This window comes from Lepisosteus oculatus, chromosome 14, assembly GCF_040954835.1.
Source record: "Lepisosteus oculatus isolate fLepOcu1 chromosome 14, fLepOcu1.hap2, whole genome shotgun sequence".
In the NCBI taxonomy this organism is placed as follows: domain Eukaryota; kingdom Metazoa; phylum Chordata; class Actinopteri; order Semionotiformes; family Lepisosteidae; genus Lepisosteus; species Lepisosteus oculatus.
Genome location: NC_090709.1, coordinates 44,475,998 through 44,491,982, shown reverse-complemented (window position 1 = coordinate 44,491,982; position 15,985 = coordinate 44,475,998). Strand labels below are relative to the sequence as shown.

At 40.0% G+C, this 15,985-nt stretch overlaps 1 protein-coding gene and 4 non-coding genes across 5 annotated transcripts; 1 reads left to right on the top strand and 4 right to left on the bottom strand.

Annotated features, from left to right (window-relative positions):
- Nucleotides 1-5,742: 5,742 nt before the first annotated feature.
- trnan-auu (transfer RNA asparagine (anticodon AUU)) lies at nt 5,743-5,816 on the bottom strand. The gene has a single exon. It is a non-coding gene; the product is annotated as a tRNA-Asn (tRNA).
- Nucleotides 5,817-9,791: 3,975 nt separating this feature from the next.
- Nucleotides 9,792-9,873, bottom strand: trnal-uag (transfer RNA leucine (anticodon UAG)). Its single transcript has one exon. It is a non-coding gene; the product is annotated as a tRNA-Leu (tRNA).
- Nucleotides 9,874-13,683: 3,810 nt separating this feature from the next.
- On the bottom strand, nt 13,684-13,771 carry trnay-gua (transfer RNA tyrosine (anticodon GUA)). The gene is given in 2 exon segments: nt 13,684-13,719; nt 13,735-13,771. It is a non-coding gene; the product is annotated as a tRNA-Tyr (tRNA).
- A 753-nt stretch (nt 13,772-14,524) lies between these two features.
- LOC138242636 (histone H4-like) lies at nt 14,525-14,830 on the top strand. Its single transcript, XM_069198186.1, has one exon. It carries the CDS (start codon nt 14,525-14,527, stop codon nt 14,828-14,830), a length of 306 nt encoding a protein of 101 aa, XP_069054287.1.
- A 306-nt stretch (nt 14,831-15,136) lies between these two features.
- Nucleotides 15,137-15,192, bottom strand: LOC138243906 (U7 small nuclear RNA). The gene has a single exon (XR_011192524.1). It is a non-coding gene; the product is annotated as a U7 small nuclear RNA (small nuclear RNA).
- Between the last annotated feature and the right edge of the window lie 793 nt (nt 15,193-15,985).

Below are 15,985 nucleotides of genomic sequence, written 5' to 3'. Positions count from 1 at the left end.
CCAAAGAAAGATTCACTCGGCGTCAACATGATAGAACAGCGATCACTTGAAAACAATGTTCCACACTCCGTAAGCAAGAACTTCAGTGTTTGCAGTCACCCGATATGCCGATAGTCAAAATAGCGCAAAACACGAAGCGTCAAAAGACAAGATGAGTTGATGGAAAGAGCGTTGAATTGATGAGCACAAAAGTTAAGCTCGTACAATAGGCAACAAAGGTCCCGGCGTTGTCATCGCTCTTGAAAGGACTGCCTTGCAGACTAAGGGCAGTGGGAGGTTGCTGTTTTGAGACGGAGGCATTGGGATGGTGGGCCGAGATCTATTCTTCTTAAGGAATTCTTCATCGTGAAAGATCGGTCCACAGGTCTTCCAAAGAACTCGGGGAATCATGTGCTACTGAATGGAGTGAAGTGCTGAAACACATGACATGCCCCCTTGATCTCACATCCACAATTCTGCTGCAACATGCACAGCTACCGTCCACACCAGGCAGTGGGGATTCAGCAGAATTTGCTACGCCACCTGCAATTACATATCCAGCTGCACACATATACATGGCCCTTCTTTCCTTTTCAGGATCTCAAAAAAAAGCATAGTGTGGTTTTCCTGCCACCTGATTGACCTCATCTCCCTCAGAATGTGCCCCGCCACATTCATTGCTGAAGCAGGACGGAGGCTAACGGACATGTCAGAACAGTGAGGTTCAACGATCTCTCCAAAATATTGTGGTTGTAGTGGAAGAGATATGTTTTAAATTGTACCTTGGTATTTCATACTCTCTCTAGAATGTTATCCATTTCTATTTTATTTTGACAGGAACTGTTAAAAGGCTAATGACACTAGATGAAAAGAGAAGAAAGAAAACACAACATTTCAGCCGTGGAGGCTTCTTCAGGTGTGAGGGCTCCACGGCTGAAATGTTGTGTTTTCTTTCTTTTCTTTTAAGCATGGAATAGACCTGTTACTTGTTCCTTTGCAGCCTACACATGGTGATGCAGCTCCCCACCTAAACTGCAAATGATACTAGATGCCTGGTAGTTTGTGGTACTTGGTTATTGTCTTATGTTTGCTCAAACTGCATATGTGTTGTAGCAGCGATGCTTATTAATAAGAAAGAATTAAGTGTTCTGAGCCTTCCCAAATGAGGCCCCATCTCTGTTCATCTCTGTGGTGCAGCTACAGAGAAACTATTCATGCAGGCTGATTTAAGGTTTCCTTTGATAAGGGACAGCTCCCAAAGGGGGATGCACTTAGCTAAGCCTGGCTATCATGATCAATGGTCATCCATTGGCGCCTATCTGTCTAGGGAGTGCCAGATGGACATCTGGACTGCATTCCTAGGTGTCAGGAGTAAATGACTCATATCTCACCTTGATCAACCAATCAGGGACTGGTAGGGCCGTGTAACCCACGTGGGACTCTCATGCCCATGGAACTTTCAGCCAATCAACGAGCTGAAGTTCCTCCAGGTAAAAACAGGAAACACAGAGAGCCTGTAGTAAGATTCAGGAGAATTCTGTGGACTTTTCTAAAGGGAATTCAAAGGAGAATTCCAGGGCAGGACGGCCCAGGAGCAGAAGGCTCCCAAGGGCAGGACATTCTCGCAGAGCGCCTCCTGACCATCCTGAGACTCAGCCTGGACAACCACGGAACGGCCAGTGTGTCCGAGTGCCAGAACTTTCCTTTGTTCTAAGAGTCAAGAGCGGAGGTTGCCAGAGAGTAACCAGAGGATCCACCTGAGGTTAGCACCAGTAGCAGGCCTCGTGAACAGGTCGGAACTGTGGACAGCTGAATCACTATTCAGAACTAGCGCTTCATCAGGAACGAACCGGTCTTCTTCCTGACTTGCTGGGACCCACAGTCATCTTTTCTCCTGTGCACAAACTTTGCTAGTTAAAGCCAACACTAACTAGCCGGTCAGTGAGCATCTGCAGCGCACCATCGCAAGCCGCACAGTACAGGCAACAGGCACCGCACTGGCACCGAGCCAGAGAGTGCGGATTGGACAGCAACAGCCTGCAACTGTTTCTTTGAGTCAGCAGGAGATCTGAATCCCCAGAGATTGGATGAGTATTCACTTATTACTTCACTGCATTACTGCTCGAGAATTCAATTGTTATCCCAACCAGTTGATATCAATTTAATTCCTAAGAGTTATGTACTTGTTTTGAGTATCTAATGTAGAAGTTATAACCAAGTTCATTTATGAAACGGTCTAAATGAATGATATACTGAATGTATGTCCCTCTTGGTTTGGAACTCTTCATGATTTAATATATACCTTTTGTATTCTGCTAACCCACACTCTTAAGATCTGTTATGTTTATATGCACATTTTATGTATTAATAAGTGTATTAGTATCTGTGTGTGTGCGTTAATGAGTTAACCCGCAAGGTCGGTTTTCTAATAGCCATTAAAGAATCATTTTGTGACTTACTGCTACAATTAATAATTGTCCCAGTAAATACACAAAACCCCCCCACACGCATGGAAACCAATATTTACCTGCTAATCCAGTATGCAGCAGAGAACAGTTGGACAGAAGGTTAGTATCTGTCGATACTGCATCACAGAAGTCAGTCTCTTCCCCCTCATTATGCAGGCTGACTTGTTCACGATGAACTGTCCTCCAGTGACAGTCAGCTGCAATCACTGACTCAGACATGGTGTTGATACACTGACGGCACTTTGGCTGAATTGGTTAACATGCTTTCCTCTTAAACAGGAGATGCTGAGTTCAAATCCCAGCAGTGCTTTTCTTCCTGTCTTGTCTTACAAAATGTATCACTATGGATGATTACGTACAGCTTGATTTTGTTTAACGCAAGTTTTCATTTTCTTTCTGGAACAACTTGCTTTTCATGAAATCCATACAGCTTGTGAAAGATGAAATACAAATATTGCCTTGTATATCGCAGGCTGGTAAGAAAAAAGCATTATTTTCTTTTTTTTAAGCTTGCAAATGGAGAAAAGGGACACACGTGAGTCTCTGTTAATTGAAAGGTTAGTGGTTTGAGCCCACCCAGAAATGCACTTCTCATTATTGCAATGTAAACCTCATCTCTACTTATTCGGATTTCTTAGCAAAACCTTAACCCACTTGATATTTGCAAGAAATGTGAATGTTTTTGTTAAACAATTAAGTATGTAAGTCAATATCACTGGGAATGGCCAATAATGACCAACATTCAAGGACATCATATTCAGGTAAGGACTTTGATCTTCGAACGGCTAGCAGAAGAATTCTCTTGATGCATCCTTAGTTAGAATATTTAAAATTACGACACAGATTTCTTGGAGAACTTGACAAGCAAAAAAGACAATTGGACAGCATGATTATGCTAGGACTGTACATTTGTATTTTAATACTTTTGTATATTTATCTTAATTGTAATATACATGTAACCATAAATGCTGTTCTATGTAAATACATTTTGTTGTATTTTATCATATTTTAGCTGAGGGCACAAGGGGGTCTATTATACCTTCCGAAACTTCCAAGACAACTATAACAGAGGATCATATTTTAATATAATTTGCTTTAAAAGAAAACTACAATTTGTACGATATCAACCCTCAATATCGACGTTCAAATGAAGGATTTAAAGAAGCAACAGCGATAGGAGAGTACATTGATTTTGGACCAATGTTTGCATCTGAACAATCCTTCCTCCTGGAAAGAAGAAAAAACAGGTATGTTTTGAGTCTCATGATGATGCTCTTCTGGATAAAAAAAAACAGTGCAAATTTGTTTCGGATGTATTTTGGATAACATTATAACTGTCATCGAAGAGAAATTTGATCAGTTGAATGCAGTCAAAACTTTTGACATTTTATATGATGACAGGACGTACATTTAGGACTCAGTACCGATAACGCTGCTGATATTGATGGAGTAGAAATTAAGTGTATTGGTAGTTTTATCTGAGGCAAGAAGTACTAGAACACCTCCTATAAAAATGTTAGGATTCAGAGCAAGAAATATTTTTCCACCTCACCCAATGGTATTGCATTAACGAGGCTGAATCTGGCTTCTTATTCGCCAGCTTCTTCTTCTGCCCTAAATGCTGCTGCTGTGATGTTATGCCGCCTTTCACCTGTAGATGGCTCTTTACAGTAATTTTTAAAAGTACTAATCGGGATGGATTACTGTATTTATCCTCAGTAAAGGGGAATATGTAAGTGACTATCCAAATATAATTTTTGTGTGAAACACATTTCAGAAAATTGTAAACCAATTTTCAAAACTCACAATAACACAAACACAATAAGTAAATAAGACAAAGGCAAAACATAAGTTCACAGGCACTTTCTGCATATTTACCACGACCTTACCTTCTGATCATCAAAAGTCTTAAAATCTTGCATTTTACAAGAACTTTTTAATATAAATGGGACATTTAGAACATGGCATATGAGAATATATGGTTAACCGAGGATGAGCAACGGGTGATGGCACTTTCTGCTTCTTGCTATAAACCTACCCCCTGGTTATAAAAACATCTAAAAATTATGACACTGAGGTGTGAGAGACAATGGAACAGACTATCAAAATCCTGAACTTTAGGAAATTTTACAGTACCATTTTTTCAAATATGACCCTGTGAACATGGCATGTCCCTCCTTCCTCATTACCAAAACATCTCAATGTTCCGACACTATGTACATTGGTAATTACAACACTTCACTGTTGCATTTCTGAGTTGTGACATTGTGAACATGGCATGTTAAAGTATATAGAAAATCTAGATCAGAACAGGCTAAATGCAATTCATAGTGATTTATCATTTTCTGACTTTCTAAATGAAAAACAATTTTTTTCGATGATTATGACACTTCGGTATGACATAAAATATGCTTCAATGACAGAATAAATAATCATGGAAAAAATACCCACAGTGGACATTCATAGTTGTGATTATAGGAATGTTAAATATCAGGTGAGTAGCTGCGTCAGCATGCGTAGGCTGCAAAGGAACAAGTAAAGGGTTATTCCATGCTGAAAAGAGAAGAAAGGAAACACGACGTGTTGGCCGTGGAGCCTTCTTCAGGTGTTAGAAAGACAGGGCAGTATGCAAAGATAATTTTCTTTTTATCTTTGCTGACTGCAGTTTATCTTTGATGACAACATCAAAGACATTAAGGAATTCTTACGGCTAACAGCTCCACATCAACTTCCTTTTATAACTAACCTCATCAGATCTCTCAACTGCACTCTTCCAGTTTCTCACTTCAGAGAAGGATAAAAAACTCAATCATCCTCTACAGAGAAAAACCATCAACACCCCTACCACCTCCACCAATCCTAACCTTGTTGTTACTGTACCCTCTGACCTTTCCCTTTCACCCCTTTGCATCCTCAGCTAACATATTTTAATATTACAACACAATTACAATAGATTGTACAGTATTTACAGTTTAAAATTAAGGTAAATATGTCAAAATATCAAAATCCAACTGCACAGTGCTAACAAAACAATGCTTGTCAAGTTCTCAAACAAATCTGCATTGTATTTTTAAAATATTTCAGCAGAGGATGTGACGGGAGTATAAATGACGATTCAACGATCATTTTTCTTGGGTGAATATGGTTTTCTGGGGAGTTGCGATGTTGGGCATTATTGGACATTTTTGACAAGTGTTGAACAGTCACATTTCCTACAAATATTAAAATGGCTATGGTTTAGCTGAGAAATCCAATCGACCTATGTGAAAACAATGTTTACATCACAGAAGAAACCCATCCCTGGGTGGACTTGAACCACCAACCTTTCGGTTAATAGCTAAACACGCTAACCGATTGCGCCACAGAGACTGACTGGTGGAGTCTCTTCTCGAATCAAAAAAAAAAATCTCTTACCGTTTATTTTGCTAGCCGGTAATATTTCTTCTGCACTGATAACCAAGAACTGAATTTCATGTTTCGCAAGCTGTGTGAATTTCATCAAAAACAAGTTTTCCAGAAAGGAAATGAACACATGCATTTAACGAAATCAAGCCCTTTGTGAGTGCCCAAAATGGTACGTTCTGTACTACAAGATAGGAAGAAAGACACAGCTGGGATTTGAATCACAGTTCTTTTGTTCAATAAAGAGGCACTTTAACCAAATAAGCTACGGTGACAGGACCACCATCACCTTTTACAGCCACTTGGACACACCGCTCTGAGACATCTGCGTTCAGAAAGTGCTGAACCTGCTCTCAGAGCAATTTGCCTCTTTTACATACAGTAGCAGCCCCGACACTGAGAAACGAAGAGAACTGGCTTTTATCTGGCATTTTTCATGTCCAATGCGTTTGACATCTCCCAAGGGCGACAAGGTTCTTCTGATTTTGGATCACAAGATTGTAGGTCCGACTTCTACCTGGCTCGTGTAAATTTTATTCAAGCTCCTCAGTAATAGATGTCTATTATGTAATGAACCGCACCTGAAAGCAAACATTGGGTCTGTTTCCTTTGTTTTCCAGCATGAAATAGCAAATTGTTACAAAAAGTACCTGCTAATGTCCAATAGCGTTTTTTTTTTTCAAATTACATTTTCAGGCTTCAGACACTTTTTAATAAAACAAAAGTGTCCGGAAACTCCCTAACTTTCAGGTTTGCTTGTATTGTATTAAAAGAAGAACCTGTATTAAAAGAAGTTATTTGAAACTTCCGGGATTCCATTCTCTGATGTAGCTGTCTCTAAAGACGGATGTGATGTTTCGCAGATGTGAACTGTGCCTTCTCTCTTGTGTTCAAGGGTATTCGCTGTGTGAGATCCTAACTGTATGTCCAGTAGGGCTCTATTTTGTTTAGATTATCTATGTGGTGTACAGATAGAACTCAACTGCATGGTGTGAATTCTGTGTTCAGGACGAGCAGAACCTGAAAAACTAAAAGTAGACCTCAACGTGATTTGAACACGCAGCCTTCTGATCTTTAGTCAGACACACTACCTTTGCACCACAAGGTCACAACTTCCAGCTCATTTGAATTCCCCAAAGGAGACAAATCAGCTTCACAAAAAAAAGATTTTTTTTCCTCCTGTGAGGAGCGCCGCTCTTCTGAAGAGAGTCTCTTCATCCCAGACCACATTTTATTCTTCCTGCGCAGCTGAAGTGCAGGTGTTGTTCTCAATAACAGATCCAGGAACACTGACTGTTTTTCTATTTTTTTTAATTAAGTACCCCATGGTGCAACGGTAGCACGTCTGACTCTAAATCTCCAAGTTCATTTTCAAAGTATATCAGAGTCAACTGATACTGATCAGGTTTTGCTGCTACTGAACCCGCAGTCTTCACCTTAAAGTTCAATTCCCCAAGCCTTCTGACCTTATATGTCCATCCCTTCTCGTCAAAACTCGTATTTTCACAGAGTACCCTACAGAAATCGCAGTATAGAATGAAAAACTCCAGTAGATCTTGGCCACTGTTGGTGATTTTCCTTTAAAAACAAATTAATCTCCTGAAATTTTTGTGTATCACTTTCACTGAGACCGAGGAGTGTTAAGCTGTACATGAGTCTTTGTGGCTCGGTTGTTAACAAAAAGGGTGGTGGTTTGAGCCCTCCCAGGGACACTATGAGCCTTTTAATGTACACACCCGTCTCACTTTATCTCCACGGCTGGTCTCCACCGCAATCAAATACAGAGCCCGTAGGGGGCAGTAAGCTCGCATATATAGCTCACTGTGTATATAATGAAGAAGCAGAGGTTAGTTTCTTATCTGCGCGTTACAGGGTCTTATGCAACTCGTACCAACAGCTGGGGTTTGATCCCTGCACGGGCTATTAGTTGAAAGGCCATTGTAAATGACATGTAAGAGATTTATAGATAGATACTTTATTGATCCCGTGAGGGAAATTAATCAAGCTTATCCAGCTGGCTTTTATGTTTCACACTAAATTGCGATCTTGAAACCAAAATAGTTAGAAATATGGAACACAACCGTTGTTCCCCAAGAAGGAAAGCTGTTTAACACTGATGTCACACCTTTTTATTTAACCCAGATTGTGAAGACAACTCCACCCTATCAAAGGAAAATGTTGCACAAAAGTTGGAAAGCACACTCTGAATCCATCTGTACTGTATATTTGATTTCCGCGATCCGTTCAAGGCTGCTTGGTGCTTCGCAAGCAAGTCATGTTCAGGGAAGAAACTCAGCTTAGAGAACTACTGGTGCATTTTCACTCATTGAATTTGATCTTTGTACTCTCTTTTCATTCTCAGCTATAATATTTCAAAATTACAGTTCGGATTTGTTGGAAAACTTCAGAGGCATTATTAAGTTAGGACTGTACAATTGTATTTTAATATCTTGTTATATTTACCTTCATTTTAATATGGATGTAACCATAAATGTTGTACTTTTTAAAACATTTTAACTGAGGACGCACGACGACTATTATACCTTGTGATACATGCAAGACATCTGTAAACGAAGATGTAATTACAGTCAAATTGGCAATTAAAAGAAAACCACAATTTGTATAATATTATTTCTCTATGTCGATGATCAGTTGAAGGATTTGAAGAAACTATATATTATTCCTCGATATCGATGATCAGTTGAAGGATTTGAAGAAACAGCAGCAATAGCAGGTGATTTTGGTTTTGAACCCTTTTTTACACCTCAATAATTCATTTGTCCTCGAAAAGAGAAAAGACAGGCATGTTTTGAGTCTCATAATGATCATCTTCTCGATCCAAAGAAACGTATAAATTTGATTCCTTCCGTAGTATTTTGAAGGATTCAGGCTCCTTCTCAGAGATCCTTGCTCGCCAAATAACTTTGCATCTGAGGAAGAGCACCACGGAAAAAACCCAACTCAACAAGAGAGCGCGTTGGTTGCTCTTGCTCTTAATGCAAGGAGCTGTTTTTTTTTCCTCACAATAATAATTATTAACCAGAAACAGCAGCACAGGTAGGTCGCATTTGTGATTATGTCACTTCTCTGCTTCAGCAAGGTCAATAAAAGACTCTGAAAGTAGTAAAGCAAAACTGAACTCAAAATCATATTAGGAATTCTGAGCGATATCTCCATACAGGTAATCCAACAGAACGTTGAAATATTTGAATATCATCTCTCTGTATATTGTGCTGCTTTTAACCCAGAGTAAAACTATTGGATTGAAGGAATGCTAACCGCTGGGTTAAAATGTATAGTTGTTATTTGGAGAAATCTGTAAACTCGTGATCTTATATGTTTTAAAAGACAGCACAGGAAAAAACAGTGCTGATTATTTTCCGGAGACGGAGCACTGATGACCTATCCGAGCTAATCGATAAAACCCACCCAGTGGATACTCTAGCAGAATGTCAAAGAACATTCACCTTTGTATCCAAAGAAACCACAGGAACAACATCAGGAAGCACAATCAATTCCCCTTTTAAATCTTTCCTGTAAGGTATGCTATGTGAATTCATGAAGTTAATCCTCTGATCTCTTTTGATCACGAACAAAGTACTTCTGATGGAGCGCTATGTTCAAAGATTTAATAAGCTTTACCCCTGCCAACGATTCGGCGTGAAGAATTAAAAGTTTCACAGACAAAAGCAGCTCACCACCACAGCCAATATTAAATGTAAAGGTACACTATCATGTGCACTGCCTCAAAAGTGATCTCGGCAGATGTTGTTCCCTATATAAAGCTGAACGTGCCAAAGAGAATTTCTGTTGAGAAAACAAAATATTTTTTCTGCCTTGATGTTAAGCCTGTCTTTTAGAAAGTCTATCTCTAAACACCTCCCGCAGTCTAACAAAAAGCGCTTTTACTGATCATATTGCAGGTCTTAAAAAAATAACATTTGGCAGCGGTGGGATTCGAACCCACGCCCCCAGAGAGACTGGAGCCTAAATCCATCGCCTTAGACCGCTCAGCCACGCTACCTTCCTCCATGCCCATCTTCCTCACATTCCTGGCTTGGAAAATGCCGGGGGCTTCAGCTCTTGTCGTCGGATCTAATGATATCATGACATGTGGAAGTGACTGCACCTTCATCTTCCAAGATGCTTTCAATAGCACAAACGCTACTTTCACCGGCACAAACATAGCAATAACGAAGGAGGTGGGTTTCATCCTTTGTGCTGTTCGTAGGGGCGCAACTCTACATCGATCTACTGACTTGAAGAGCAAAAATCAAAATCCTCTGCTGCTACTATTGCTTTTTTCATAGTTTCTTCAAATCCTTCATTTGAACGTAGATTTTGAAGGATATTGATGATAATACCACATAAATTGTGGTTTTCTTGTGATCGCCAATTTTATTCAAATACCAGCCTTTTTTACAGTTCCTTGCGTGTTTCACAAGGTATAATAGCCCCCCTCGCATCCTCAGCTAACATATTTTAAAATTACAATAGATTATACAGCATGCATGTTTACATTTATATTAAAATTAAAGTAAATATACAAGAATACATACAGTGCTAACCCAATAATTCTTGTCAGGTTCTCCAACAAATCTGCGTTGTTATTTTAACATGTTTCAGCTGAGGGTGCAACAGGAGTATAAATGAATTTTCCCGCCAGCCATTCAAAGACCAAATTCCATGAGTGAACATTATTTTCGCAGACGTTGCCGGCATTGGACTTTGCCGGTGGTATTGAATTATGTCCACAACTGTTGTAGTAGTTCCTTCTTGAAATTCGACACGTGCAAAGCACTCGTAATATCATAGGTGTTAACGTTCGCTGAGACTATTCGAGTCATGGTGTGTATCCCTGCCTATCATTGGGAGACGGGTAGCTTTTTTACACTCAGATTCCAATCTTCAATGCTTTGTGGGAGAGATTACATAACTTTCATTTTCTCACATTTTCTGACGACTGTTCCAAAGGGGCACCCTGTCAATTCCGAATACTTTTCAAAAATCTGCCTGCATGTTTGATTATTGTCATTTAATTTCGAAAAAGTTCAATATTGATCATAACTAAAGAAAATAATGATCACGAACAAAAAAGGGATAAAGATGCGAGTCGATCTTGAATCACAGCTGGGTGACACAGGCTTCTGTTCTGATATGGTTGTACGAGAAACAGGAGGAATCGCCAATCTCCTATAGAACATGAGTTGAATCAGGAGTGAGACATTTCGTATACCCGTGCATATGTCAACGCCTGACCTACATCGTAAAACTAACATTAAGTTGTCAGAGACATTCATTTATATACAAACAAGAGACAGACCAAGTAATAATTCTACATTAGTTCAGGTGGGTAAACCTGAACTAACTAACTAATAAACCTATTAATAATTCTACATTAACGTGTCCTACACTGATCAGACTAATTGACATGGTCTGATTCAGAGCCTGTGCAGTTCGTGCTAATTACAACAAGGACAGTTCTGAACCCTCATCACCGAACTGAGCACAAGTTCAGCTGTTCTCCAGTTTTGTTACGCATGGTTTTTCATTGCAATTGAGTTCAGAGCTGGAGCTGATCTCCAGACAGTACAGTGTTTTGGGTAAGTTGTCAAAATTCACATGAGGCTGCAGACAACTTACCCAAAGTGTTTTCTATAGCTTTCAGGTGGAGTTCATTTATATAAAAGAATGTAAGTGGTATAAACGCAACAAGCCAGACGGCAGGCCAACCTATAATTTTCCGACGCGAGGCCTGACGCGTTATTCATTACGCCACTGACCCTGCTATTGCAGTACTAAAAAAAACACATTTTCTACATTTATGTCTGTTTAAAAATCACTCTAAAAAAGACAAAGGGTTTGGGTGTCGCGCTAAAAATCCGCTTCATTTCGAATGCAAATAAAAACCGTTTTGTTCCAAGAAATCACAAATTTGTCACATCTTTCATACTATACTTCTCTCTTGCATCAGTAAAGCATTTTGATTTAAACTGAACAATATATGAAAGGTTTCATCTATACATTTACACATAATAAGTATACGAATAAATACTCGGAAGAAGCCGCAGCTCAGGTATTAGAGAGATTTAAAATCGGATCGGAGGATTTAGAGCCCAGACTGCAAACCAACAGCTGACACAGGTCTTTTATAGAACCGTTTTGATTTCCTCTGCTTTGTCCCCATGACGTCATTGTCCTGCTCGCAGCCGAGCCCGACACACGTCTGGTTTCTGTCGCTGGGCGCACACCCTGCGGTCCATGCGGGTCCTGATACCCCAGTACAATGACGGGGACACTAAACTGTAAACAGGTGCCGTCCTTCAGCTGAGACATTAAACCGAGGTCCTGAGTCTCTGTGATCATTCAGGAGAATGGTGGTGGTGGAGGGGAGTCCCCATTACCTGTAAAGCGCATTGAGTGGAGTATCCAGAACAGCGCTATATAAGTGTACGCAATAATGATGATGATGATGATTATTATTATTGTAATGTAAAATGCAATAAAAAATAAAAAAAATATCAAACTTTGATTCAAAATAGTGTAACGCTTACGGCCGACAAGCAGTGTGTGTAAGAGCCGGCGTACCAGAGTGGGTGACGTCACCGCCCTTCCCTGTTATAGCAGGACCACAGCTACTGGGCTGTAGAGAGATCTCTCTTTAGCTCACGGGGCTATGTCGCTACAGAGAGACGCGGAAGTCCCGGGTTCGAGCCACCTATACTTTGGGCCGACCAGATGCGGCAAGGGCGCCCGCCTGAGCCCCCGTTGCGTTACAATAGATTAATGTAAAAACTGATAAAGCTAATGCGTTTTTCAGGGCTATATCTACGTTTTTTTAAAAAAGCGAAGTCTGTCGCGATTGTGAAAGTTAGAGAATGTGTTCCAGCGGGTGCCTTCATATCGCGAGCGTCAGTCTCGCCCGTAGCTGCGAGAAGGTTAAAAGCGCACAAGTGATCTGTCTTTCGTCAAAGTAATTGCCGGAGCAGTAAGACTCAGAGCACCATCCAGCAGCTGTAGACGATGTTCGGGGAAGAGCTAATTCTGTTTTTAGCACAGGGAGTGAGAATGAGCTCAGTCCGGCTCCCAGCAGAATCCATCCTGGTTTGGTTACAGTGCGTCTGAGGCTCTTTGGATCGCAACGTAAAAAAAACAATTGCTCACATCGTGTGACTTCCACGACAGGAAGGAAAGATATCACTTAAAAAAATCAGAACTGAAGATTTGGATGCTGGGCCTCATACTGCAAAATAATAATTATCAAAATATCAGATTGTGTTTCTGCAAAATTTCGTGCACAGTACGCCATTTTTATCTAAAACAGTCACAACGAGGGCTTTACACGCAGTCTGGGGTATTTTCCCCTTTTATATTTTTGCCACTTTATATCGAACCTGTTATACTCCCAGAAGTGCGCAGTAGCTTGTACTTTTCACCGCTGGTATAAACAGATGTGTGCCGTGTTTGCCTTTGTAAGCATTTGTTTAAAAAATAAGTTCACAATACGATAAAAACACAGAAAGCACAAACTTTATAATACAACGATACAAAATCAATACCAAATCATTATGCCAATTAAGTAACTATCCTTTGAAAACAGAGAACACCTTTATATCTACAAAAAACTTGACATTTGTATGTATTTTTGAATTACAAAACAGACAGTGTAGTCCCTTAATTCAAAGATCAGATCTTGGCTAAATAAAGACAATCAGACGTGGGCTGAATTCGGAACAGGAGCCTTTGCTTAGTCGATTATTGAGCTTTTGATCAATGTCTGAATAAAACTGATTCGCTTTTTTAACTCTTTGATTAAATTACACGAAAAGCACCTTCCTTCGAGCCGGAATCGAACCAGCGACCTAAGGATTCCCTGTTGACTCTACTACAGTCCTCCGCTCTACCAACTGAGCTATCGAAGGGATGCTGTTGCATTGCTTTCTGGAACATACTGCCCAATGAAGTAAAATGTGAAATGGGTGATTTAAATCCCACTTCGACATCAAGTTTCCAACTCGTTTCCTTAGTCTCATTAACTTGAATTTAAGCCACGAACCAGGATTCTACTGTATAAACTTCCAGGGATATTACAAAATGTTTGATGGGGCATCAATCATTCCAGGCGGAAATTGATTCCTTTTTTTTCTCGAGGGATCATATTAAACATTTCATTAGTATCGAGAGGAGGATCACCAGTAGACACAAAACAAACAGTTTCTTTCTGTCTTTATTAGAAAGTAGCGTTTGTGCTACATTAATAATATTTTCAAATAAATAAAGAAGTTGTAAATTTTAAAAATTTATATTTGAATCGAAATGTGGTTTTGAGTTAAATATTAGCGTGTTCATGTAATTAGTTTGTGTTTGTCATTAATATATATATATATTGCCATGTTACTAGAATTTGTAACTGAAGTTTACTAGTTGTGTTTTTTATAATGATTAGACATTTGAATACAATATTGTATATAATGTATAATTTGAACTACATATTGTTAAGGTGTGAATAATTGTATATTTTAATAATACATTTCTAAAACAAATCATTGGCTTTATTTACTAGTTTCCACACCTATAAAAATCTTTCTTTGATGTATAATAGAAATCAAAGAAAGATGTCTATTATACATCAAAGATGAGCAGTGTGTGTCGTGTTCACAGCTGATAACTAGAAGATGTCTGGAAGAGGCAAAGGCGGAAAGGGACTCGGGAAAGGAGGCGCTAAGCGTCACCATAAGGTTCTCCGTGACAACATCCAGGGAATCACCAAACCCGCCATCCGCCGCCTGGCTCGCCGTGGGGGAGTGAAGCGGATCTCCAGGCTGAACTACGAGGAGACCCGCGGGGTGCTGAAGGTGTTCCTGGAGAACGTCACCTACACCGAGCACGCCAAGCACGCCAAGAGGAAGACCGTCACCGCCATGGACGTGGTGTACGTGCTGAAGCACCAGGGCCGCACCCTGTACGGCTTCGGAGGCTAAACAGGAGCGGAGCTTCACTACCGGACCCCGACGTATACACCCAAGTGACCCAGTGACATTTGTCACTGCTGAGGTTGCTTTATGGGTCTATTTTCTATACTGTGCTGATCAATTGGAAATCAAATGGCAAAAAAGACCTGTTCCCGCACCTAAGGTCAAATATTAGGAATCAAAACTGCTCGAGTGTATGGAAGCACACAGCTTTATCAAGATTTCCAAGTGCAAGATCTTTTTATTCATAAAAGACCCTATTTATGTTGTATGAGAAATATTAATATTAATACAGAATCCTTTTTCACCAAATAAATGGGGTTCCTGACTTCAGAAAGCCTTCTAGACAAGTACTAAAAGAGCAAAAATTCAATTTGGTAAATGAAATGAAAACACATACCCTACCAAACCTTGAGTACAGGCCATTCAGGATGATAATACAAAACCATTTATAATTCAACAAATAAAACCTGTCAACTGGTAATCACCACTTATCATAAAAAAATAAGTAGCAATACACAGAAGGGGACTCTTGGGTGCAAGTTAAATCCATGCAAGAAGGGGTTTAGTGTTATATTTCCAAATCAGATATGCAAATGAGAGATCTGGCCCAGCCAATCTCAAAGCTCCCATGGTATGGAATGGAGCTGCTCCCCTCTTCTAGTTATTCACACTGGAGTTAGGTTACATATTAGCACATTTCATCTAACAGTTGCTCCAGAAACAAAAACGTAAACAAATGATCTGGAATGTGACCACACCTATAAGAATGTAGTTCAACAGATAACTTGTAAACCTTGTCATAAGATGTTTTGTGTTCTACAAAATATACTTTATTCTGCAAAAAAAACATCTCAAAAGGAACATCTCACACATATTAACACTCCATGTAATAAAAAACAACGGCGGAACGGAGATTGATTGTCCGTTATCAATCTTTGCGAGTGGGGGCGGATTTGCGCAATTAAGAGAGTCCCTCCAAATCTACCACTTGCTATTGTCCTTTAATCTCTGTATAGGGCCCAAAGTCCATTCCAGCGCTCCCTCGCCGTGGGGAAACCCCATTTGGCGACGTGGTGCTTCGTCCTCTTCCTGAGGTCCGCCAGGATCCTCTCCTCCAGCTCCCTCGCCCCCCACTTTATGTTGTGCCGGATGAGAGTGTTC